The sequence below is a fragment of the Microtus ochrogaster genome, chromosome 4, assembly GCF_000317375.1.
Source record: "Microtus ochrogaster isolate Prairie Vole_2 chromosome 4, MicOch1.0, whole genome shotgun sequence".
In the NCBI taxonomy this organism is placed as follows: Eukaryota; Metazoa; Chordata; class Mammalia; order Rodentia; family Cricetidae; genus Microtus; species Microtus ochrogaster.
The window spans coordinates 4785404-4813017 of NC_022011.1; the positions used below are offsets into that span (position 1 = coordinate 4785404).

At 38.1% G+C, this 27614-nt stretch overlaps 1 protein-coding gene across 3 annotated transcripts in view; it reads right to left on the reverse strand.

Annotated features, from left to right (window-relative positions):
* Nfatc3 (nuclear factor of activated T cells 3) overlaps nt 1-27614 on the reverse strand; it is a 70917-nt gene that overhangs the window by 19873 nt on the left and 23430 nt on the right. For all 3 annotated transcript variants that reach the window (XM_005345427.3, XM_005345428.2, XM_026778617.1), the window contains exons 4-9: nt 20494-20693; nt 17503-17675; nt 14932-15072; nt 12580-12635; nt 10006-10132; nt 4297-5295 (exon numbers count right to left, since the gene is read on the reverse strand). In XM_005345427.3, the coding sequence (XP_005345484.1) occupies nt 4297-5295; nt 10006-10132; nt 12580-12635; nt 14932-15072; nt 17503-17675; nt 20494-20693 (1696 nt within the window). The remainder of the gene's footprint in view (nt 1-4296; nt 5296-10005; nt 10133-12579; nt 12636-14931; nt 15073-17502; nt 17676-20493; nt 20694-27614) is intronic.

Below are 27614 nucleotides of genomic sequence, written 5' to 3' on the forward strand. Positions count from 1 at the left end.
CATAAAATAAAGTTAAATAAACCATAAAAAATATTTAAAAAAAAAAAGAACACTGTCAACTTTTCCCAGTACTCACATGGCAGCTTGTAACCATCTGTAGCCCCGTTCACAGGGGATCTGAGGGCATGAGGGACACCTTGTGGTACGTAGAAACAACACTCATACATATAAATTAAATTAATTTTTTTGTCTGTTTTGATTTTTTTGAAGTAGGATCTCACTGGCTGAACTGGAATTCACTATGTAGATCAGGCTGGGCTCCAACTCAGAGCTCTGCCTGACTCTGTTCTTGAACATTAGGATTAAAAGTGTGCATGCCACCACATCCAGCAATAAATTTTTGAAAAAGGCTACAACTAAATTGTTTTTGTAGACACATAAACTCACTTTATATAACAAAAGAGCTTTTCAAATGTTTTCCCACTGGATCTAGAAACTAGTTTTCTTTCTCTTCTTCCTCCTCTTTATTTATATTTTTTTAAAAGACAAGGTCTCTTTATTTTGTAGCCCTGATGGTCCTAGAACTCATTATGTAGTAAACCAGGTTGGCATATATCCTGCCTCTGCCTCACAAATGCTGGGGTTAAAGTCATGTACCACCACACCTAGCGAAACTCATTTTTCTTACTGCATATTCCAGAGTAATAGTGTCTTAAGGTCCTGAATCCTTTTCTATAATCCAAGTCTACATAAGCATTCTTTTTTAAAATCTATTTATTTATTATGTATACAGTATTCTTGGTATTCTGTCCTCATGTATGCCTGCAGGCCAGAAGAGAGCACCAGATTTCATTACAGATGGTTGTGAGCCACCATGTGCTTGCTGGGAACTGAACTCAGGACCTTCGGAAGGGCCGGCAGTGCTCTTAACCACTGAGCCATCTCTCTAGCCCTACATAAGCACCTTTAATAGTTCTTTCTACCTTTGAAATTCTTCATATGTTTGAAGGCTGATGATACATATATGTATCCTACAAGAGGTTATGGTATTCCAGTTCCAGAGGCCCCAAGTTCAATCTCAGCACACACATGACAGCTTACAACTGTCTCTAACTCTAGTTCCAGGAGATCTGATACCTTCATACCAATGTACATAAAATAAAAAAGAAAGAGAGAAAAAGAACTAACTCTTGTAAGCTGTCTCTACAATGTCTACAATCATTTTCAGGGACTCTCCTGCCAAACACATACACACAAAATAAAAATGTAATAAAATATTTATGTAAATACCACCAGTATTTACATAAATTTACAAAAATTATTTATGTAAATAAACACCAGTGAAACCACTATCCAATAAATGCACCAAAAAACTGATGTATTTACTTCTCTGCTTATTCTCCATAATAGTCTCCTCTACCACAGTAAAGCAGCCATGTTGTCTTAGTGTTCCTATTGCTGCAACGAAACACCATGCAAGTTGGGGAGGAAAGGGTTTATTTGGTTTGCATTTTCACATTGCTGGTCATCACTGAAGGCAGTTGGGAGCTGATGGTAGAGGCCACAAAGGGGTGTTGCTTACTGTCTTGCTTCCCATGGCTTGCTTAGTACACTTTCTTATAGAACCCAGAACTACTAGCCCAGAGATAGCACCAACCACCATGGGCTGGATCCTCCCCAGTTGTTCACTAATTGAGAAAATGTCTTACAGCTATATCTCATCAAGGCATGTCCTCAACTGAGGCTCCTTCCTCTCTGATGACTCTAGCTTGTGTTAAGTTGACAAATAACACCAGCCAGTACATATGTGAATCTTGTGTTTATTATTCCTTTGCTTTTAAAATGTATCTGTCAAGCCAGGCATTGTCGCCAACATCTATAATCCCAGCATTTGGGAGCCAGAGATGGAATGGTTATGAATTCAAGGTAAACCTGGGCAAGGCTCTTCATTTAAAAAAACAAAGGAAAACAACCTACTTCTTAATGCTAACATACAGCACTGAAGCAGCTGAGGTAATACCTAGATTGTTAACTTCAGAAACTGACCTACATTCAGGATTAGCATGTTGCTGCATAGAGCCAGCAAGTAGCAGTGGCAGTTTTCACCACAACAGCAGGTTGAACTATATTAAACACAAATCCTCTGATGCAAGAGCTGCAGCTGTGCTTCTGTTTGTCTAAGAACAAATGAAGACAAACAACTAGTCCAGTTTTTGTCTTTCCTTCCTTTTTTTTTTAAATATTTTTATGGTTTATTTAACTTTATTTTATGTGCATTGGTGTGAAGGTGTCAGATCCCCTGGAACTAGATCTTCAGACAGTTGTGAGCTGCCATGTGGATGCTGGGAATTGAACCCGGGTCCTCTGGAAGAGCAGTCAGTGCTCCCAACCACCAAGCCATCTCTCCAGCCCTCCTTCTTTCTTTTTCTTCTTTCTTTTCTTTTCTTTTTGGTTTTTCGAGACAGGGTTTCTCTGTAGCTTTGGAGCCTGTCCTGGAACTAGCTCTTGTAGTCCAGGCTGGCCTCGAACAATGATCCACCTGTCTCTGCCTCCTGCATGTTGGGATTAAAAGTGTGTGCCACCACTGCCCGGCTACTAGTCCAGTTTTACAATACCATAATCTTAATTTAAAAGTTAAAAACATAACTACAATTATTTCTGCATGTTATAAAAATCATTTTTAATATATATCATTTGGCCCAAACCTAGATCACATACAGCATAACACGCAGAAATTTTTTCCCCCTAATTCACACCCCCTCCCCCCTGCCAAGAGAGGATTTCTCTGTATAGCCCTGGCTGTTCTAAAACTGGCCTCAAAATCATAAAAAAGCTTAAGAAAAATTACATCACCAGACCAGACACAGAGGCCAGGTGTAAGTGCACACCTTTTATCCTAGTACTTGGGATGCAAAAGCAGGTGGATCTCTATAAAGGCCATGCTCTTCCTGGCAAATTTCTCTGCTTTACTGTCTGAGTTGCCCATTGATTCAAGTTTACTGAAAGCATATAGTCATCTTCCAAGACCCACTCACATATCACTGACTTATGGAAGCCTTGCCAAATCCTTCTAATGAAATCTGTCATCCATATATCTATTGACTTTCTAATATGGATCTTTTATACATTGGTTATAGCAATCTGACTGCCTACATTATACAGGCCACTAGTTAGGTATTATGTATGACTAGAAGGTCCCAGAAGCTTACAGGTTACATATTATTTGTCTTTTTTGATCTTTGTGCTTAGGACTTTACATATGAATGTTTTTTTATTTTATTTTGTAAGTGTTTTGCCTGCATGTATGTATGTGTACCATGTGCAGTAAACATGAAATCAAATAAGGCATTGGATCTTCTGGGACTAGAGTCACAGGTTATGAACTGCCATATAGATGTTGGAAATCAAACTCTGATTTGATAAAAGCACTTGTTTTTATCATTCCAGCCCTATGACTTGACATTTAATGACAGCTTTCCCATTAAGGAATGGACCTAGAACCTCTCCAAACCTGTAACAGGAGACAGCTGATCCAGAATTACTTTCCTATGACAGATTAATATAGAATTGGAGAGAAAACTAAAATTATATATCCAGAATCTTTAGGCTTTTCACTAGGTGATAGTCACAGGTAACTATATATGGTGTTTCCAGTAACATATATGGTGCCTCATTCCTGTACCCCATTATTCGGGAAGTTGAGGGAGAAGGTTGTAATGATATTAATAAATAAAGCTTGCCTGAAGACAAGAATGCAAAACAGCCACACTAGTCGGCCATACAGGCCAGGCAGTGGTGGCACACACCTTTAATCCCAACAGCCACACTAGTTAGCCATAGAGGCTGTGCAGTGGTGGTGCCTTTAATCCCAGCACTAGAAAGGAATGTAAGGCGGGAAGAGACAGGAACTCATATCTCTCTCTCAGTCTGAAGATTTTACAGAGGTTAAGAGTTCTCTAGTGGTTTGGCTGCTTTGCTTTTATGATCTTCAGGGCGAACCCGTGTTTTTACTATTTGTGCTACAGAAGGATCAACATGTAGTAAGCCTGAGCTGCACACTGAGTTCCAGTTCTGCAAACCCCCACCATCACCATTATACACATGCATCTTTGGTGTTCAACCTCTAGTTACTACATGGATCTGGTGGTACATGTTTGTGATCTTAGCACTTGGGATGATCAGAATTTTAAGGCCACCCTCCACTATAAAGTGAGTTCAAGACCAGCCTAACTCAAATACAAATGTGCGTGCGCGGCGCACGCACGCACGCACGCACGCACGCACGCACGCACACACACACACACACACACACGTAGGGGAAATGGATGGTGGGGGTGTTGAGCCAACAAGACTTACCATCATCTAAAGTGATATCCTGTAGACCAATGGTTGCAAAGTTAGGTTCCTGATCTTCAGGTTCAGGTTTAATGCTCACAGCTGCCCCACCAGGTGGAAATGAGGCTGGGTCACACAAACTGTGGCATACTAAGGATGAAAGTGCAGGAAGACCTCCTTGGCCTGTACTTTGTGCTTGAGTTGAATGCTGTCCAGAATGCATTCTGGTAGCTGGAGATGGTGATGAGGCTGTTCCTGAGCTAGGAGATTGATAAGGCATAGACTGCAGCTGAGGGGATGATGGCCCAGAAAGCGGTGAACTAGCCAGGGGATGAGAGGCTGCTGGGGAAGCTGCTGTAGCAGATCCTGGATGTGAAGGACAGTATGTAATAGGTTGTAAATGAGAAGAAGGCTGACCTGTGACCTGGTCTGCCACTGGAGAAGAAAGAGATCTTTGTCCTGTGTTTGAACAATGGAATCCCATTGACTGCAGATGAGGTGGTGCTTGCACAGAATGAGGTGAATGTGCTAAGAGATGTTCTGTTGCATCTGAATTTGAAGAATGAAATGGTGACAATGGTTGACAGCCAAGGTTTACTAAACTAGAAAGAGCTGCATCCTGCTGAAACAAAACTGGATCAAATTCTTGACTAGAGGCAGGATTCATAGGAAGACAAGTTGGTCCATTATACATATTAGTTTGTATAGACTGATAGGAAGACCCCATAGGAGATGTTGATGTAACTTGAAAAGGCTGGTGCATGACTGAAGATGGTATTATGTGCTGTTCTTTACCAGCACCCTCATCCCTACACTGCAACTGTGGCAAATGGGATGAGGTTATTAAAGATGCATATGCTGGCTGGATTGGACAAATCAAGCTTCTCGATGCTGACAATGCACTGTCATGTGTGTGCCCTGAATCTGAGGAAGGCCTCTGGGTCTGGGCAGAATGAGGCACAGGTAAGGATGGAACTGAAGACAAATCAGTATCTTCTCTTTGTTCTTGCTTCATCAAAACTGAAAATAAATGATTAAAACAAATGTTATTATGCAGTTCATAAAATGATTATGGCATAACTTAATTCTATAACTCTAGCTTATAACTATAACACGTATAAGGATGAACTCAATGTCTTTAGAAAAGAAAACTGAGGTAAAATGTTTTATTTGTGTGTGTGTATATATATATGTACACTCATACATACACACAAATATTTTTGGTTTAAAAATATACATTCATTCATTTAGTTTGTGTGAGTGTATATATATGCCAGAGCACATATGTGAAGACAGAGGACAGCTTGTTGGGAGTTTTATCATTTAGGTCCTGAGGATCAAACTTAGGTCATCAGGCTTAGCAGAAAAATGCCTTTACTCACTGAGCCAACTTGATAGTCATTTTATGGCATAACTTATTTTCTGTGTGATTATTTCAGGTCTGAGCTGCTGAGTGGCCGGGAAACAAACAAGTGGTCTCCTTATAGAAAAATCCAAATTCATTTTAGAAGAAAAGCTAAATGCTACAGAGAGCCATTACCTGAACAAGGACTGTCCAAATACACCTGTGACACTCTTCCTTGAGTCCGTATACAGTATACATCCCTTTATTTCCACTCAGAAAATAAAATGTCAGCGACAATAGCTACAGTCCAGTGCTCTTCCATCCTGGGAGGATTATATGTTTACCGTGTCCTCCCAATTCATGAGGTAGTAACATGAAAGCAGCACAGCCTCTCCTGTCTGCTTTTGCCTTTTAGTTACTACCACTATTAGGTAGTAATCAATACCTCTAATTTGTACACCCTACTTCTCTTTTTTTGTAATTACAGAGCATTCTTCGTCATTCAGGACAGAGATGAGTTTCATCACAATAATCCTTGATAACATCTGAGTGCAGCATCAGGAAGTTACACCCTAAGCATGGAGGTATATGTGTTTAATCTCAGCACTCAGGAAGCAGAAGCAGAGACAGGCCAATCTCTTGAGGTCAAGACCAGCTTGATCTACACAGCTAATAACCAGACCAGTCAGGGATCAAAACAAAACAAACAAACAAAACAAAACAAAAAAACCCAAACAAACGACAAAAACATATCCTAAAAGTAATAAAACACGACATTTAGGATCTATGAGTTCATGAGTATGGGAATCAGTCATCCTCTTCAGTCCATTCCATTTAGTTTCTTTGAGACACGGTCTCATTACATAGCCCAGGATGTAATTCATGATCTTCTTTCCTGTCTTACCTTCTGAGTATTAAGATTACATATATGTGTCATCATGGCTAGCTTTAATCTCTATCTTTTAAAATCTTTTTTTTTAAATATTTATTTACTTATTATGTATACAATATTCTGTGTGTATGCCTATAGGCCAGAAGAGGGCACCAGACCTCATTACAGATGGTTGTGAGCCACCATGTGGTTGCCGGGAATTGAACTCTGGACCTTTGGAAGAGCAGGCAATGCTCTTAACCTCTGAGCTATCTCTCCAGCCCCGAGTTATTTTTTCTTAAAACTTTTGTGGGTTCCTGACATATAAATCTAACTCTTCAGTTATGAGTTAAAAAACCAAACAAACAAACCAACAAACAAAAAATCCCTACTACTCATTGACACAGAATGGCCTACCACTGCTATGTACACCAAGCATGCCTGAAATTCATCTTCCTGCCTTTGTCTCCAAAAGTCTTTGGATTAGTTACAGGAAGTCCCTAGTGGCTATGGAGAGTGAACTTAGGGCTAAGCAAAAATTTCACTACTGAACTACATCCCAAGCCCTGAAAAATGTAACATCTGTTAGACATTATATATTATAAGTCTCATAAAATTCTATAATCCCATTAACCACAAGAGCTTGATATAAAAACATGAATTCTTTCTTTATTTAAGATTTATTTATTATGATACAGAGTTCTGCCTGCACACCAGAAGAGGGCACCAGATCTCATTATAGATGGTTGTGAGCCACCACTGGGTTGCTGGGAATTGAACTCAGAACCTTTGTAAGAGTAGTCCTTCTCTTAACCTCTGAGCGATCTCTCCAGACCCCATAAGAAGTCCTTATAGACTATAAATGTAGCATAGCCAGTCTGATATATATATGACAAATGAATAACCCTTAATAATAACCAGAATAGAGCCGGGCGGTGGTGGCGCACGCCTTTAATCCCAGCACTCGGGAGGCAGAGGCAGGCGGATCTCTATGAGTTCGAGACCAGCCTGGTCTACAGAGCCAGTTCCAGGACAGGCTCCAAAGCCACAGAGAAACCCTGTCTTGAAAAAACCAAATAAATAAATAAATAAATAAATAAATAAATAAATAAATAAATAACCAGAATTATGTGGTGGTGGCATATACCTATTATTCTAGCACCCAGGAGGCTGAGATAGGAGGCTTCCCAAGAGTTTTAGGTCAGCCTGGGCTACAAATTGAATCCCAGGTCAGTGATAGAGTGAGATCCAATCTGTTTCAAAACAAAACAAAAAGAAAAAGAAAAAACCCTTCTAAATAAGCAAACAACCACCACCCTCTCACCCTCTCAAATAAACTGTTGATTCTTTTCCCTTAGTATATACAGGGTAAAAGCTTTAACACAAGGAGCTGGAGAGATGGCTATAGCTAAGAGCACTGGCTGTTCTTGCAGAGGAACTGCAGAGGTTCAATTCCCAGCATCCACATGGGACTCAACTATTTCTAACTCCAGTTTCAGAGAATCTGAAGCCCCCTTTGGCCTCCACCAACACTGGACATGCATGCGGAACACAGATATGCATGCAGTCAAAACAACCATACATGTAAGATAAGAATTTAAAATGAATTTAAACAAGTTTTTGAAAGAGTAAATCTTGGAGAGGAAGGTTCATTACAATGGTTTTTTTGTTTTTGTTTTTGATGCTCTTAACCACTGAGCCATCTCTCCAGCCCCTCATTACAATGTTTTTAAGTTACTATTATTCTAGCCGGGCAGTGCTGGTGCATGCCTTTAATGCCAGCACTTGGGAGGCAAAGCAATTGGGAGCTCTGTGAGTTCAAGGCCAGCCTGGTCTACAGAATGAGTTAATGAGTTCCAGGACTGGCTCAACAGCTACTGAGAAACCCTGTCTAGAAAAACAAAAAACAAAACAAAAAAAGAAAAAAATATCCCATGCCCATGCCTTGGTGACAAGTACAATGCCTACAGAGAAAACCTCTATAAATATTTGGGTTTTTAAAAAAGATTTATTTATTATATATACAATTTTCTGTCATCATGCAGGCATGCATGCCAGAAGAGTGTGCCAGATCTCATTACAGATGGTCATGAGCCACCATGTGATTGCTGGGAATTGAACTCAGGTCTTCTGGAAGAACAGGCAGTGCTCTTAACTGCTGAGCCATCTCTGCAGCCTCTTGTTCCTTAATTATCATTATTATTATTAATTAAATCTTTTCCAAATATCTGTTCTTTAACTAATGTAACTATTCGTATATATTACTAAATGTAATAGGTATGTCATTAAAAAAAAAAACAACCTAGAGCCAAGTAGTGCTGACACACCTTTAATCCCAGCATTTGGGAAGCAGAAGCAGGTGGATCTCTGTGAGTTTTCAGGTCAGCCTGATCTATACAGTGACAACCAGGACAACCAGGGCTATACAAAAAAAAAACCTGTTTCTGGGGGAGGTGGGGGAAGACTAGAAAATTAAATCATCCTTAATGGTTGCAAAAAGTGGCATGGATACATCCTTGGTTAGTGGTACCATAAAATCAAAAACTCTGACATCAACGTTATATCCCTAGCTCACAGGCTGAAACAACTATCATTTATCAGATGAAAATGCAGCAAAAGTTGCATCATGGTGGTGTGCACCTTTAATCTCAGCACTTGGAAGACTGGCAGAGGCAAATGGATCTCTAAGTGTGAGGTTAACCTGGTCTAAATAAGGAGTTCCAAGACAGTCAGGGCTCCACATCACAGAAACCCTGTCTAAGAAAAAAAAAAATGAAGACACCAGGGACATACTAACCCCTTGGTATTAAAAGCACAATGGAAATTCATGATCCAAGAGCACGCACATTTTCCCTTCTTACACTGTTGGTGATTTCTGAGAACTTCTGAAAAGTTCAAACCTATATTCCATCTTTTAATCCTAATATTTAAAGTCAATACAAATTCTAAGACTATGTTGCAGCTGGGTAGTGGTAACACACACCTTTAATCCCAGCACTTGGCTCTGTGAGTTCGAGACCAGCCTGGTCTACAGAGCTAGTTCCAGGACAGGCTCCAAAGCCACAGAGAAACCCTGTCTCCAAAAAACAAAACAAAAAACAAAAAACAAAAAAAAATGTTAAATAAAAAAAAAAAAAAATCCCAGCACTTGGAAGGCAAGACAGCTGGATGAGTTCGAGGTCAGCCTAGTCTACAGAGCAAGTTCCAGAAAGCCAGGGCTACACAAGGAAATTCTGTTTCAAAAAACAAAACAAAAAAATGCAAATGGGCTATACATTGTTGATGTATTTATTGCCTGTATATATTGTATATAGTTGTTGTACTTACTGCATTTACTTTTTCTTATATTAGTTATAACCTCTTTTATTTTAGATAAAAAGGGGAAATGTAGTGGCATTTCAATTATGTTTTCATAAATGAAGAAAAGAAGAAATAATATGTTGTCATTAACATTAAACATTTTAATGCAAAATTCTTATAAAAGAAAACTCTAAACCATCACAATTTCTTGTACCTGGTGTGTAAGTAAAACGTTGAGACTGGCTTTTTTTCCTCTTGCCATTGCACAGATAAAAGTGCACCTGCACTGCAGCTGTAACTGCTGGGTTATGATAGGGAGGAACTTCAAGGACAATGTGAGCCTAAGGAACAAGGGAAGCAACACTGTGTTATACTCATAACTAAAAATGAAATGCACCTGCCAAACTCAGAGCAACTCATGAGACTTAACCCTTAATACAAGCTCTCCCTGTCATAGAAGATTATGCACATCAACTAGTCATATAAATCATTTACACCAGTATCTTGTTGACAGACACAAAATCTTTAATCACTAAAAAAGAAATTGATTTTTACCTGCCCAATTAGTTGTAGCAAAAATAAGAGTTGTTAGGCATAGTGATGTACATCTGTAACCTCAGCACTCAGAAGGTTGAGGCAGATAGATAACAAATTCAAGGCCAGACTGAGTTACTTTGTAAGACCTTTTAAAATAAATAGATAAGCCGGGCCTTTAATCCCAGCACTTGGGAGGCAGAGGCAGGCGGATCTCTGGGAGTTCGAGTCCAGCCTGGTCTACAAGAGCTAGTTCCAGGACAGGCTCCAAAACCACAGAGAAACCCTGTCTCGAAAAACCAAAAAAAAAAAAAAAAAAAAAAAAAAAAAAAAAAAAAGATACCATCTTATTACATACTACGTACTGAAATATGTGACTCAACATTAAGATATATATCTTAATAAAAGGCCCACTTCAAAATATGATCTTGTTTAACATTCTTCAAGTTGTATTATACTTTTCTTTTTTAAATTTTAAATATATGAGTGCTTGCCTACAAGTATGTCTGTGCACATGCATATAGTACCCAAGGAGGTCAGAAGATTTTGGATCCTCTGGAAATGGAGTTATAGAAGGTTCTTAGCCAACACATGGGTACTGGGGACCAAACTCAGGTCCTCTACAAGTGCAACAAGTGCCCTTAACTGCTGACCCATCTCTTCAGTCCCTGGGTTAGATTTCTTAGTATGAGATTTATACTCAAAACTTCTAACTGGAAAGTATATAAAATCTATATACAAAGTGAAAACCTTTATTCAAAATCAAATCTGATCATCCATGTAACTGTTCCATGTCTTTAGGAAGCATTGTGGAAAATAATATATTGTAGTCTAGAAAAGATTGCCTCTATTCCAATCAAGATGCAAGATCATAGTTTCTTTCAGTAAGGATTCTGGAAGGCTTAATGGTTTAATGAGTAGCTGTGGTGTTAGGAAGTATGTTCAAAGACAAATCACTAGGGGCTTGTCCCATGAAACAAAGTTGTTGTTTTTTAAGAAAAGTATAGTTGCTGGGCAGCAGTGACACATCTTTCATCCCAGCACTCAGGAATCAGAGGCAGGCAGAACTTTGTGAGATCAAGGCTACCCTGGTCTACAGAGTGAGTTCCAGGACAGGCTCCAAAGCTACAGAGAAATCCTGTCTCGAAAAAACAAAAAAGGACAAAAAAGAAGTATAGTCACTGTCCTAGTTAGTCCTAATATTGCTGTGATTACACACTATGACCAAACAACTTGTGGAGGAAAGGATTTATCTGGCTTATCCTTCCATATTACTGTCATCACTGAAGAAAGTCAGGACAGAAACTCAAACAGGACAGGAACCTGGAGTTAGGAGCTGATGCAGAGGCCATTGATGGTACTGCTTACTGGCTTGCTTTCCAGGGTTTGCTCAGCCTGCTTTCTTATAAAACCAAGGACATCAGCCCACATCAATCACTAACAAGAAAATGCCCTACCGGCTTGCCTACAGCCTGATTTTATGAAAGCTTTTTCTCGACTGAAGTTCTCTCTTCTCCAGTAACTGAATACAAAACTAGCTACAAGTCACTTTGGGGGGCTGGGAGGAACATGTTATTAGCCTTGAACTTGTGAACAGCCTCAGCCTTAACATCCCTCCTGGTCTGCTTCTTGAGTGCTGTATTTAAGGCTAGCATCATCATACCTGGCCTGCCTCTGCCTCTGTCTCCCACGTGCTGGGATTAATCCACTGCCACTAGGCTTGTTTATTTTCTTAAACTTTAATCTGAATACCTAAAAATTCTAATCTTTCTTTTTCTCAATAGTCTTTCCCATACCAAAAAGTTAAATTATTCAATTTTTGAGTTTCTTTAACATTTCTTTCCCTTTTTGTGTGTGTGTGTGGGGGAGCAAGGTCTCACAATAAAGACCTGGCTAGCCTTCACCTCACAGACCTGTATCTAACCCTGCCTCCAAGTTCTTGAACTAAAGGCATATGTCACCATGCCTAGCCTTAAATGCTCTTCTTTTTTATAAAAAAATTCTTTGAGATTCATTTTATTTTGTATGTATAACCTTTTGCCTGCATGTATATGTATATGTACTGTGTATATCTGAGGAGATCAGAAAAGGAGATTGGATCCCCTGGAAATGCAGTTACAATGTGAGTATGTGAGTACTAGGATCTGAATGCAGGTCCTCTGCAAGAGGAACAAGTTCCCTTAACCACTGAGCCAATTCTTCAGCCCTGTTTAAATACTTCTTACTAATTAAGTAATTAAGGTGACTTTCTTACCCCTTGACATTTTTCTCTGATTATTTTTCCTTCAGCCTCCCAATGAGGTCTTCCATCTATTAAAAGAAAAAAATTACAGTTAAAAGCAATGCAAGTTTGAAAACAGAAAATCTAATCTATGTAATATCACAAATTATTAGTAGGGAGAATATTTTTCCTCACAGACTTTCAATAAAAAAAAAAAAAGAGCCAGGAAGTGGCGCACACCTTTAATCCCAGCACCCATGAGGCAGAGGCAGGTGGATCTGAGTTTGAGATCAGTCTAGTCTACGGAGCTAGTTCCAGGACAGCCAGGGCTACAAAGAAAAACCCTGTCTCGGAAACAACAACAACAACAAAAAAACAGAACAAAACAAACAACAACAAAGAACTTAAGGTCAGTCTGGGCTATATGAGACTTAGTCTCAAACAAAAAAACAAAACCCTGACAAATAAACAAGGGTGGGGGATCTGCTTGAAAGGGGAAGCAAGAGGCCAGGCAGTAACCCTAAGTATCTGATATTATTCTTTTTTGTTGTTGTTGCTTTTTGTTTGTTTGGTTTTTGGACACAAGGTTTCACTGTGTAGCACTATTATTTTTATAAGAATGTTTTTTTAGGGGCTGGAGAGATGGCTCAGAGGTTCTTCCAGAGGTCCTGAGTTCAATCCCCAGCAACCACATGGTGGTTCACAACCATCTATAATGGGATCTGGTGCCCTCTTCTGGCAGAACACTGTAAACGTAATAAATAAATAAAATCTTTAAAAAGGGGCAGCATCAAAATATGTGTGTGTGTGTATGTGTGTGTGTGTGTGTGTGTGTGTGTGTGTTTTAAGCCAGGCAAACATCTTTGCACTTGGGAGGCAGAGTCAGACAGATCTTTGAGTTCGAGGCCAGCCTGGTCTACAGAATGAGTTTCAGGACAGCCAGGGATACACAAAAACAAAATAATATAAAAGGTATTTTGACAATATGGGCTAATGCCACCCCTTTAAACTATTAGAATATTCACAGAGTTGTCCAACCAACTACTAATTTCGGATCATTTTTATCATCCCTAGTCACTTCTGATGACTTCAAACAACTACGAAACACTACATCTACTTCCTACCTCTGTGAATTACTTATTCTATATATTTTGTGATGGCTACTTTTAATAGCTTCAAACACTTGGCCACATAACATGCATTAGTAGTATTTTATTAATTTTAAATTTTATTTATTTTTGTACAGGGTTTCTCTGTGTAGCCCTGGCTGTCCTGAACTCCCTCTTATAGACCAGGCATGGCCTTGAATTCACAGAGAATTCAATCCCCTCTGCTTGACGGGATTAAAGGCGTGAGCCACCCCCACCTGGCTACTTCATTAATTTTTATGGCCAAATAATATTCCACTTATATATGATTAGGGTTTTTTCTTTTCTTGCTTTTTTTTATTTTTATTTTTTTGTTTTTTTTTAAATTTATTTATTTATTATGTATACAATGTTCTGTCTGCATGTATACCTGCCCGCTAGAAGAGGGCACCAGATCTCATTACAGATGGTTGTGAGCCACCATGTGGTTGCTGGGAATTGAACTCAGGACCTCTGGAAGAGCAGCCAGTGCTCTTAACCTCTGAGCCATCTCTCCAGCCCTTTTCTTTTTTGGTTTTTCGAGACAGAATTTTTCTGGATAGCCCTGGCTGTTCTAGAATTAGCTCTGTAGACCAGGTTGGCCTTGAACTCACAGAGATCAGTATGCCTCCCAAGTGCTGGGATTAAAGGCTTGTGCACCATTACTGCCTGTATACGATTAATGTTAACTGTCAACTTGATGCACTCTAGAATGGCTGGGCAGTCTCAGTGAGGGACTATCTAAATCAAGTCGGCCTGAGCTAAGCCTGTGAGATCAACTGTGGATGTTACTAGCTGCTTCAAGTTCCTGCCTTCTCACTAGAAGAGTTGGAACCGGAAATTATAAACCAGAAATCCCTTTGTCACCTAATTGTCAGGGTATTTTATCAAAGCAACAGAGATGAAACTAGGATAGTGGGACATAGTACATTGTTTTTAACTGTTGGTAAAGAACTGTTCGGTTCTTTCCATTTTGGAGTTATTATGAACAATTCTGCCATAAACATTTGTATTTCAACTTTTGTGTGGGCATGTTCGCAGGTTTCCTGAGTGCATAGGATGAATTCTATTTTTAATATGCCATTAAAGAGGAAAATTTAACATTTATATATAAATTTATTAACTGCAACTCCCCAATTAACTCAGTGCTTAGATGATGACTATAGCCTAAGGAAATAACATTAATATCAATATAATATCTATAATTTCATTCTTTTATCACTTATAATGAAGTTAATTTGTATCTTATATTATTTACCTTGTCCTTTTTCAAGAAAAATGATTTTGGATTCTGGAAGAAAATTAGATCCAGTCACAATCATTTCATGGCCTCCATTGACAGAGCAACTATTGATACTGTACTTCTCAATATGAGGGAGCTCTTGAGCAGATCGCTGAGCTGTTTTACAAGTTAAGAAAAGCAAAATATTATTTTAAAACATTTCACACATACAAGATGAGCTCAAAACACAAAATAAGCATTGAGATTAATTAATTTAAGCTATTAAAATTCAAGACAATGGTAATAATTCTTATTAAAGAGCAAACATATTTAGAAACAGAGTTATACTGAATTGGTATAAAATTATTTCTTAAGACTACAACTGCAAAAAAACTGATAACGATAAATTAATGTCTTTTACTTCACATTGGCTTCCACACATTTACCTAGTATATTACTTCTAACTTAGCTTCTTGAGTATGTGTCTTCCACAGAACTGTTAAAATTTACAAACCTAATTATAAAAATCAAGTCCAAAACTATGCAACTAAACTATGAATAATTAAGAGAAGACAAGTATCTAAATAACTACTACAGGACAAACAACCCTTTCCTTATGAGAAATAGTCAATCATCATCATACTAGGCTTATATAGTAGGTAATTTTAAAAATAAATAATACATAAATGAAACACATATTTTACAATTTAATTTCTAAAAGCAGCTGTACTTCTGCAATGACTACATTTCTCTACCTCCACAGGGTTTGAGGAATATAATCTGATCTTCTAATTCATAGTGTTACTTAACTATAAAGTTTCATAAAGTATTTTTTCTATCCTTACCGTCTACTTTCTGTTCTGAACAGAAGTTATATTTTTCTAATATATGTATATGCGCGTATATAATATTCATATATATATAATAAACATAATAGTTTTTCCCTTTCCTTTCCAAAATAAAATGCTGGGACTACTGAGTAGGCTCAGAGGTTAAGAGCATTTGTTGTGAGCTGAACGTTCTAACACACACCTTTAATCTCAGCACTCCAGGGACAGAAGCAGGTGGATCTCTGTGAGTTCAAGGCTAGCCTGGTCTACATAGTAAGTTTTCAGGCCAGGCAAAGCTCGTATCTCAAAAAACAAAACAAAACAGAAAACCCACAAACAAACAAAAAAGAAAAAAAGAGCATAGGCTGCTCTTTCAGAAAACTGGAATTCAATTTATAACACCTACATGGTGGTTCACAATCATTTGTAACTCCAGTTCCTGGGGATTTGACATCCTCTGTTGACCTATCCAGGCACAAGGCACACATGTGGTACACACACACACATGCAAGCAAAACATACAAATACAATAAACTTGTATGAATACATGAGATATCTCTGTCTGCTTTCACTATACATGTTTACACTGTTCTCAATGATTCAGTTATACCAGCTAACCTGAGACCTACAGGTCTGCCACGCTTGAAAACATGTCAAGTTTTAGGACATTTTCTCATATCTTATGTTTGCAAATTGGAGGTAAAATCACCCACTTTTTGAAATGGATGTCATAATAATTCGATAGTATTAAAAAAGCAAAAACAGACAAAACCCGTTAGTTTGTCATCTAGGTGCATGCCTTTAATCTAAGCACTGGAGGAAAAGGGAGGGAACTCTGAGTTTGAGACCAGCTTGATCTACAAAGGGATTTCTAGGCCAATTAGGTTAAATAGTGAGTGAGACCTTGTCTCCATCCAACCAACCAACATCGTTGATTCTTATTCAGTTGAGGAGTAAGCTTGCAAAACAGGATGCTATTATTATTATATTAAGGCTAACATTTGCATAAAACAAAGATAATCATGTAACAACTAAAAGCATAAAGATCATAACTTCATGACAGGATTCTCAACTGTTTTAATTTATAGTTAGTGTGGTAGTTTGAATTTTAATTGGCCCCCAAAGTCTCATAGGGAGTGGCAATTAGCATTGTGGATTTGTTGGAGTGGGTATGGTCTTGCTGGAAAAAGTGTGTCACTAAGCAGATGGGCTTTGATGTTTCTTATGTTCAAGATACCATCCAGTGACACAATCCACTTCCTATTGCCTTCTGATCAAGATGTTGCCAGCACCATGTTTGCCTGCATGCCGCCATGTTCCCTGATAAGATGATAATGGACTAAACCTTTGAAACTGTAAGCAAGCCACAATTAAATGCTTTCTTTTTAAGAGATGTCGTGGTCATAGTGTCTCTTCACAGCAATGCAAATCCTAAGACTGTTAGACAAAGTAACACAAAAACCTATACTGACCCCAACACATAGGCTTGGGGTAGGAGTCAGGAAAAATGTAAATCGGAGACAAGAAAGAGAGGGAGGGAGGCAGAGGAGAAGGAAAGTTTCTCTATAGTCACATAGCTGACAACAATAAATTATAGTGAGAAGACATTTTCTAACATAAAGTTAGAACTCTTCTCACCTGGTTAGCTCATTTTCATGTCAGAAAAACAAACTAGCAACTCAGAATCAATACTTTGTAGTTTTAATATATATCCCATTTTAATCAAAATGCACAAAACTTACATCAAAATCTTAAAACATATTGCAAGCTCACTTACAGCACTCAACAGGAATAGACGCTATCTGCAGAGAAAGGACTTTTCCACTAGGCTGTGGGATGTGCACACGAAATACCAGTCGTACTCTAGTATTCTTTCTGCCAATATCAGTTTCTCCTTTTCGAAGTTCTATATCTGAATTTCGAAGTTTCAAAATACCTGCACAGTCAATACTAGAAAAAAAATACATTTTAATTTCATTATTCAGAAACTGTTCTGAACAACTCAACTGCATAAATATGTACTGCAATTTGCCAGGTCTTGTGCACCTATAACCCCAGCATTTGAGAGGGAGAGAAGCAGGAGGATCAGTAGTTACAGGTCAGCCTTAGCTACACAGTGAGCTCAAGACCAAAATGGACTATAAGAGACTCTATCTCAAAGCCAAACAAAAATTTTCCAGAAAGAATTCTGTAACCCAAATCTGGTCAAAAACAAATATTTGAGGTGAGCATGATATACATGTTTATAATTCCAATACTTGGAAGACTGAGGCATAATGATTACATTAAGTTCAAGGCCAACTTGGACCTGCAATCAAAAACTAATGAACTGTAAAGATGGCTCAGTAGTTAAAAGGGTGTGCTGTTCAAGCAGAGGACCCAAGTTTGGTTCCTAGTACCCCAGCAAGGCAGTTCACAATGATTTGTAATACTAGATCCAAAGGATCTGACACCATCTTCTGAACTTCTTAGGCACTGTATACAAATGGTGCACATACATACACTCAGCACACATACATATAAGAAAATAAAAGGAAATAAAAAGTAAATAGTTGGTTGGAACATGGGTCAGCAGTTATGCGCACTTCTTACAGAAGACTCAGGATTGATTCCCAGCTTCCACAAGGAAGCTCACAATAGTCCATAACACCAGTTTCAGAACACACACTGATACAAATATACATTGACTGGGGCGGGATACCTTTAATCCCAGCACTCGGGAGGCAGCGGCAGGTGGATCTCTGTGAGTTCAAGACCAGCCTGGGCTACAAAAGATGGTTCCAGGACAGGCTCCAAAGCTACAGAGAAACCCTGTCTCGAAAAACCAAAATAAATAAATAATATATACACATTGAGCAAACCACTCATACACATAAACTAAAATAAAATGAAATAGCTAAAAAAAAAAAAGTGGCCCCCCACAAGACAGGTTTTCTCTGTATAATAGCCCTCTGTCCTTCCTTTGTAGACCAGGTTGGCCTGCCTCTGGCTACTGAGTACTGGGATTAAATAAAGTCTTGCACCACCACGCCTGGTTTAAAAATAATTAAAAAATAAATAATTTGTTGATTAAATAAATAATTTAAAATATGTTTAATCCGGGTTCGACTCCCGGTTTGGGAACCAAAAAAATAAAATAAGTTTAATAAATAAATTAAAATTAAAATATTGGACTGGAGATATGGCTCAGCAATTAAGAGCACTAATTGTTCTTCCAGAGGACCCAGGTCCAATTCCCAACAACCACATGGTGGCTCACAACCATCTGTAACTCTAACTACAGAGGATCTGAACCCCTCTTTTATCCTCCTCGGCACCAGGTATGCACATGGTGCATAGATATACATACAAGTAAACTATCTAAACATAAAATAAACTTATCTCAAAAAATGCTTAAATTTTGAAAAGTGGTTTAAAAAAAAAACAAATTATAAGAATCTCTCTCTTTTTTTTTTTTTTTTGGTTTTTTGAGACAGGGTTTCTCTGTGGTTTTGGAGCCTGTCCTGGAACTAGCTCTTGTAGACCAGGCTGGTCTCGAACTCACAGAGATCTGCCTGCCTCTGCCTCCTGAGTGCTGGGGAATTATAAGAATCTTAAAAGTAAGAAATGCAATCCCACCAAAAAATCTATATAAGCTTACAAAAACTCATATTTAGCGATGAAAATATATTAATTTGTTTGAAATGACCTCTTAGTTAATTTTGTTTTTTTTGAAATAAGGTCTCTCTCACTTTGTAGCCCAAATGACCTCAAACTCAAAAACTGTCCTGACTTAAGACTTCTAACTGTTAGTATACGGTATATATTAACAAATTAACCTTTGTTTTCAGTCAAGGTGTAATACTGACATTCATGTCCACCCTATTTCTCAGACAGGAAGAAGTTAAGAGTAGGTGAGAAAATAAACAGTGGCAGCATGTATCTATTGTTCTGTACTTTCATGGTTGTTTACTCCTCGGTTGTTGGTTTTTGAGACAGGAGCTCAGTGTGTAGCCTTGACTGGAAATATAGACGAGGCTGGCCTCAAACTCAAAGAGATCCATCGTCTCTGCCTATTGAATGCTGAGACTAGTTTTGAGTCAGGGTCATATACAGCTCCGGACAGCCTCTAACTCACTATGTACTCAAGAATTACTCTCAACTGTTCTTCCTGAATCTACATTCCAAATTCTGGGACTATAGACAGAAGACACCAACTTTCTTTCTGGAAATATGAAACTTACTGCCCTCCTGAACAAACTTTCCAGAATTATATAATACTAGTAAACAATAAATATTTTATAGTTAACTAAAAACCAAAACCAAACAAATCATGTATTTTTCTAAGAACTCTTTCAAGAAAAAAAAACTGATTTTTTTAAATTAAGGTTTTAAAAAGATTATTCTTAATTATGTATGTGGGGGGGTAGGGATAGAGGGGCATGCATGCAAGTGAGTGCAGGGGCTTGTGAAGGTTATGAGCATCAGATAGCCTGGAGCTAGAAATATAGGCAGTTGTTAGCTGCCTGATGTGGGTGTGCAGAACCTAACTCTAGTCCTCTGAAAGAGTATGGGATTTTAACTGCTGAGTTAGCTTAATGCTCAATTTAACAAAGGTCTTAAGACGCAGAGACAGATGAATCTCTATGAGTTTGAGGCTACCATGGTCTACATAATTAGTTTCAGGATAGCCAGAGTTACATAATGAGAAACAAGAAAGAAAGAAAGGAAAAAAGAAGGAAGAAAAACAAACAAACAAACAAAAAAACACAAAAAACAAAAAAGATACCTGGCTGACATATTATTTTCGGGTAGGAGTGGAATTTCAAGAACTTTTGTGCTGGCAATTATTATCTCTTGACTTGCAGTAGCAACTGTCTTTCCAGTAATACGATGCACCTGGTAAAACGCATGAGGTCGTAAATATCGATCATCAGCTGTTCCAATAAACATCTGTAGATTTATTGGCTTTTCACTATAGCCCAGGAGCTAAATGAAAAGAAACACAAAAGTACATTTCATTATCCACACATTTTATAATAAGCTTAAAACAAGCCAATTATATTTATATCACATATTATTGTATATAAAAGTATTATTACAAAAAAAGACAATAAAGTAATTCCAAATTTTCTTTTTAAAATTTTTCTTTTATGTACATGAGTGTTTTGCCTGCATGTATGCCTGTGCACTTATGTGTGCCTGACGCCGTCAGAAAACAAGAGAGCACAGGATTCCCTAAAACTGGAATTACAGAGAGCTGTTAGTCACCATGTAATCAAAACTGATATAAGTGCCAAGATATATGGCACCTGAGTAACAACACCCAAGGTTGTCTTCTCGCCTGCAAACAAATGTGCACACACAAACTACATAGACAAAAGACTACATATAGTCACGTAATTAAAAACAAGGACACATAACTGGGCAGTGATGGTGCACGCCTTTAATCCCAGCACTTGGGAGGCAAAGGCAGGCAGATCTCTGTGAGTTCGAGGCCGGCCTGGTCTACAAGAGTTAGTTCCAGGACAGGTTCCAAATCTATAGAGAAACCCTGTCTTGAAAAACAAGGATACAGGGGCTGGAGAGATGGCTCAGTGGTTAAGAGTATTGCCTGCTCTTCCAAAGGTCCTGAGTTCAATTCCTGGCAACCACACGGTGGCTCACGGTGGCTCAGAGAAACCCTGTCTCGAAAAACAAAACAAAACAAAACAAAACAAAAAACAACAACAACAACAAAAAAACAAGGATACATTTTTCTGTTTCAGAAAAATGAACTAGAGTTTTATACAGAATAAATATATATTCTGCCACTGAGCTGTACCCCATAATCCCTGCAAAGGCTTTTTAAAAATCTATCAGCAAGAATGTGTTTTTCCCCTTGATATTATTATAATATATTACATTATATTTTTCAGAACAAGGACTTGTTATACAGGGTAAACTGGCTTGGACTTGCAATCTTTCACTTAGTCTCCCATTCCCACCGACCTCTATATATACATGAACTGCCACATTTGGCTTATTTTTTTCCTTTAAAAAGGAGAGAAGCACTGGGTGGTGGTGGTGGTGGTGCATGCCTTTAATCCAGAACTAAACAGTGAAACCCTGTCTTGAAAAACAAAGGGGGAGGAGAGTAGAGCTGGAGAGATGGCCTAGTGGTTAAAAGCACTGGTTGCTCTTCCAGAGGACTGGAGTCCAATTCCCAACACCCTCATGACAGCTCACAACTGTCTGTAACTACAGTTCCAGTGGATCTGATATCCTCACACATATATGCAGGTAAAACACCAATGCACATAAAATAAATAAATCTATTATTATTATTTTATTTTTTATTTTTTTCAAAACAGGGATTCTCTGTGTAAGAGCACTGGCTGTCCTGGAACTCACTCTGTAGGCCAGGCTAGTCTTGAACTCACAGAGATCCACCTGCCTTTGCCTTCCAAGTGCTAGGATTAAAGATTTGCGCCACCACCGCCTAGCAAATAAGATATTACAAAAAAAAAAAAAAAAAAAATCACAGACAAATAAGACGGTTCAGCAGGTAAAAGCACTGCTGTTAAGCCTAACAGCTTAACATCCTGAGTTCCATTGCCAGACCCACATAGTAGGAGAGAAGCAAAAGTTGTCCTCTGACCTCCACGTATGGGCCAGCCTGGACTATAGAGCTAGTTCCAGGACAGCTAGGGCTACACAGAGAAACCCTGTCTTGAAAAACCAAAAGAGAATGGAAAGAAACACAGACACCAATTGGAAATCTGAAAACACTAAAATCAAAGTTTTGAAATTTTAAATTAGGGTAAAGGCAGGAACATAACAGAAACTATGAAAAAGTTATAAATACAATAAATCTTAGAAATCCTAAAGAGATATTTGTAATTGACTACATACAGCATAATAAAGAAAACAAGTCAGAAATTCTAAGCTTCAGTGCTCACACGATGGCATTATTAACAAGTATGACTCTACTACAGTAAAGTAGAAGGGATGATATGACAGACTCAAGGAAAAATAAGTCCTTATGATATTTTTACTTTTTCATTTTTCTTTGTTTGTTTGTTGTTGAGACAGGATTTCTCTGTGTAGCCTTGGCTATCCTGGAACTCGATCTGTAGACCAGGCCAGCCTTGAACTCATAGAGATCCACCAGCCTCTGCCTCAAGTGCTAGGATTAAAGTGGTGTGCCACTACTGCCCAGCTCCTTATGATAGTTTTGTAAGACTCAGAGAGAGAATCCAGTGCCTTGGTGGTGGTGAGAAGATAATTTTTCTCCTCAAAGACCTTGCCATGTACCTGCCTCTCTATCTATGGCATTAATAACCTTTCTAATAAACTCCTTACTTACATCCAAGAGAGTCTGCATGAGCAGGAAGTTTCAAATGAACATCACTGATTCCTACCCTACCCTACATGCTGTTGACCCCCCCCATGCCAGACAATCTAATTTGCTAGTGTGTTTCCAGCTTAATGGTCAAGCTGAGGATGTCTGTTTCCTTCTGTGGTGTGTGGCAGAGTATGAGTCAAAACAGTAATCATGTAAATCTATATCTATATATTAATCATATAATACAACATCCAAGAAGAATGCAACTAACAAGAGAAAAAGGACATCAGAAACTATAAGGTACCTACTACTTACCAGTGAATACTAGCTAGCATACTGCCTATTGTGGGAACAGTAATTACCTAACACCAGATAATAAGCTACTCTATATTTATAAACTCATGGAATCAGCTGAGTTCTTTCTGGTGTGTGTACTTTTGATGGTTAACAAGGTGGATCAGCTTCAGAGGATGAGCTGGTTGTCAACAGATTACACTACCATATTGTCATGTTCTCACAGTGATCACATCAAACCAAGACTCCATGGCCCAAATCTATGCTCCAACCTGAAGATAAACTCAGGTTTGGACACAGAGTGGCCCAAGAACACTTTTAAGTATTACAAATCTATAGAAGATCCTGAGGATCATCTCCACAGTCACTCCTGTCAGCTGATATAACAGCTACATTCTCAAAAGACACCGAACTTATTTCTAGCTTCAGATATGCAGCATCCTTCATGTTCCTGCCCCCAGCAAGGCGTTAAAGGGTAAACTGAGGCTACAGTAGCATCTTCTGGGCCTCCTGAGCAGAGACCAGGATATTCCAATAGACCCTAAGAAGGCAAGTGGGTGTTTTTGGTTTTTGGTTGTGAGCCTTATCCTTTTAACAGCTGAGCCTTCTACCCAGTTCAGGCTTTTGCTTGTTTTGTTTTATTTTTTATTTTATTTTTTTTAAATATTTATTTATTTATTTATTATAAATACAATATTCTGTCTGTGTGTATGTCTGCAGGCCAGAAGAGGGCACCAGACCTCATTACAGATGGTTGTGAGCCACCATGTGGTTGCCGGGAATTGAACTCAGGACCTTTGGAAGAGCAGGCAATGCTCTTAACCACTGAGCCATCTCTCCAGCCCCTGCTTGTTTTGTTTTAAAACAGGGTCTCAGGTAGTTCACACTGACTTCAAACTCATGGAACAACAGTTGGCTCTGAACTCAAGTGCTAGAACTACAATTATGCGTCACTATGACAAGCTTTCATACAGAGGTTCTTCCAAAGGTTCTTCCCACCCCCTGAGATGGGTTTCTTTGTTTAACTCTGGCTATCCCCAAACTTGCTTCTGTACACCAGGCTGGCCTCGAAGTCACAGAAATCTGCCTGTCTCTGCCTCCCAGTGCTGGAATTAAAGTCATGCACCACCCCTACCCAGCTAAGACAGCAGTTCTTAACTGTCCTAATTCTTCGACCCTTTAATACAGTTTCTCGAGTTGTGGTTCATTCACAACTATAAAATCATTCCATTGCCATTTCATAACTGTAATTTGAATACTGTTATGAATCGTTATGCAAATATCTGTGTTTCCTGATGGTCTTTTTGGGGTTGCTATCCATAGATTGAGAACCACTTGGCTAAGAGATATACTCTTTTAACACAACCATAGCATTACTGCACAATTAACATAGGCCTTGATATTTAATAACAATAATACATAATATATGTGCTATGCCTTGAAAAAAATAACATTGAGGTAGGCTTTCCTTTTCCTGTTTGAAAGTATACACTGATAATATTTTAAGACCCAATATAGTAATTACAGCTGCATCAATGTCCTCTTCTGGTTTCCAGGGGCACTGCACACACACATAGTGCACAGACATATGTGCAGCCAAAACACCCATACATACAAAATAATAAATTAAATAAAAAGAGAGACTAGTGGCTTTTAAATAACATATACACATCTTCAATCCTATTCCACTAGCAAATCTGTATTTTAAAAAAATAAGATTTTAAGCCTGGCAGTAAGCCAGGCAGATCTCTGAGTTCAAGACTATCCTGGTCTACTAATGAAATTCTAAGACAACCAAGTCTACACAGAGAAATCCTGTCTCAAAACAAAAACAAAACAAAAAAACCCAACAAAACAAAAACAACAACAAAAATTCAACCCAGCATTTTGTTCTTGCATTATAACTATATGCATGTTACATATGAGCCATATTTTAAATATGTACACACAACCTTTCTTCTTTTTTTATCTTTCTTTTCTTTTTTTTTGGGGGGGGGGGGTTCGAGACAGGCTTTCTCTGTGTAGCTTTGGAGTCTATCCAAGAACTCCCTCTGTAGACCAGGCAGGCCTTGAACTCACAGAGATCCACATGCCTGTCTCCTAAGTGCTGGGATTAAAAGGTGTGCACCACCACCACTTGGTCTTTTTCCATTTTTTGACATTGGGTCTGACTCAGCAGCTCAGGCTGGCCTTGAATTTGAGGCAATCTTCCTTCCCAAGCTATTGAAACAATAAATACAAAGTACCTGGCCAAAATGATGTGGTTAAATCTTAAAAAGAAAATACAAATTTAAAGATACTCCTATCACATGACAAGTGGATTAGCACCATCTATCAAAGACTCCTTGGTCACATTAGATGACTCATATTCATACAGCCTGGCAAAGATGTAAGCCACCTGTCCTTTTCACTTTGATAACATAAACTACTGCTGTGGGAAAGTAATCACACATATAAGATTTCAAAGGGAATATATATAAATATATTTCATAACACATACTTCATCAACATCTGCTTAAGTACATATAATACAGCATAAGAAAAACAGGACTGCTCCTCTGCATCTCAGGGATTTTAAAGAAGAATAAACTAGTTAGACTATCACATTTTCCCATCCCAGAAGGAACACATATGTTATACGCTATCAATAAATTACTACTGTTAATATGATTCTCTAAAATCTTTCATCTACTATCAGTATTCTTCTAGTCAGGCCACCCACTGTAGTGTGAAAGGAGGTAAGTCATTGTTTGTTATGTCTCTATACTGTTTCCATAGCAAAGGTCGGTGCCTGCTTAATTTAACTTAAGCTGGAAGGTTGAAGCCTGAAGGTCACTACAGGACACATTACAGCAGCTTTCACATTATCAGTCCTGCCAAATTACTCAGGGAGGGCCCTTGGATTTGACTATATCAGAAACACTGTACTAGGAACATTGTAGAGATATTAAAAATACAAAATTGAAATTCCAAAATATAAATCGGTTAAAAGTAAAAATGTGACAAAACAAAAATAAATGTTAAAATGTACACATAACAATATCATATAAAACATCATCACTAGAGTCAGGTATGACAGCACATACCTGTTATCCTAGCACTTGGAACACAGGCAGGAGGATCAGTACTTCATGGCCATCTTTAATTACACAGTGACTTTCAGGTCAACCTGAGCTACATAAGATCTTGTCTCAAAAAATTAAAACAAATCATCACTAGGCAAAGGATCTTGACATATGATAAAATACAAAGTCTAAAAACAAAATTTTAAACCTTGTTTTTCAAACTACAGTAATTTCTAAAATAGTTCTGCCTCAGGCTAGGAACAGAATTTAGTCTTACAGTACTTGTACTGTATGAAGCCCTGGGTTCTGCCCCTAGTACAGCAACAAAATAGAAAAGAAAAAGCTGACTTGCCAATGCTTATTCTATACTCTTTATTTTTACTTTTGAAACAGAGTCTCAATAAGCAGACCAGGTTAATCAAACTATATAAGTTTTTTTTTTTTCCTTTACAAAAATCCCCATGGGTCAGCATCTTGATTTCATGTGTATGCATTTATGTATTGTAACATAAACTTACAGCAATGAGCTGTATTAAAAACCACTGGCACCGGTATAATTGCTAATTATAGTTCCACACAGTTTCCACATATTTTATATGCATTCTTGTATGTTTGTTTGTTTGTATGCATTTTTATCACAGGTAGAGATTTATGTAATTACTACACTGGTAAAGATATACACATATTCCATCATCACAAATACATTTTCTTGTGCTGCCCCTTTATATTAATTATTTCCTGCTAACTATTGATTTGTTCTGTCTCAAAAGTTTACTTAACTTGAGAAACTATATAAATAGAACCATACTGCATATAATGCTGTGAATTTTTCTTTTCAACCAACACCCTTCCACAGAGAACCATGACAGACCAAAATTACGATGGAGAACCACAAAAGTTGTTGCACATATCAACTATTTGTTCCTTCTAACAGACAGACGAAAGTACCCTATAAATATTCTAGAGGTTGTTTAACTATTTGAGTTGTTTCTAATTTGGGTTCAATAACTGCTATGAATATTGGTATTCAGGTTACTATATATTTTCTGATTAGTTTTTCTTTTTGTTGTTTCTTTCCTTATTTTTTTTCTTTAAGGTAGAGTCTCACTTTGTGGCTCATGTTGTCCTAGAACTCATGATGCACTTTTCTTTCTGTTTTGTTTTGTTTTGTTTTTCGAGACAGGGTTTCTCTGTGGCTTTGGAGCCTGTCCTGGAACTAGCTCT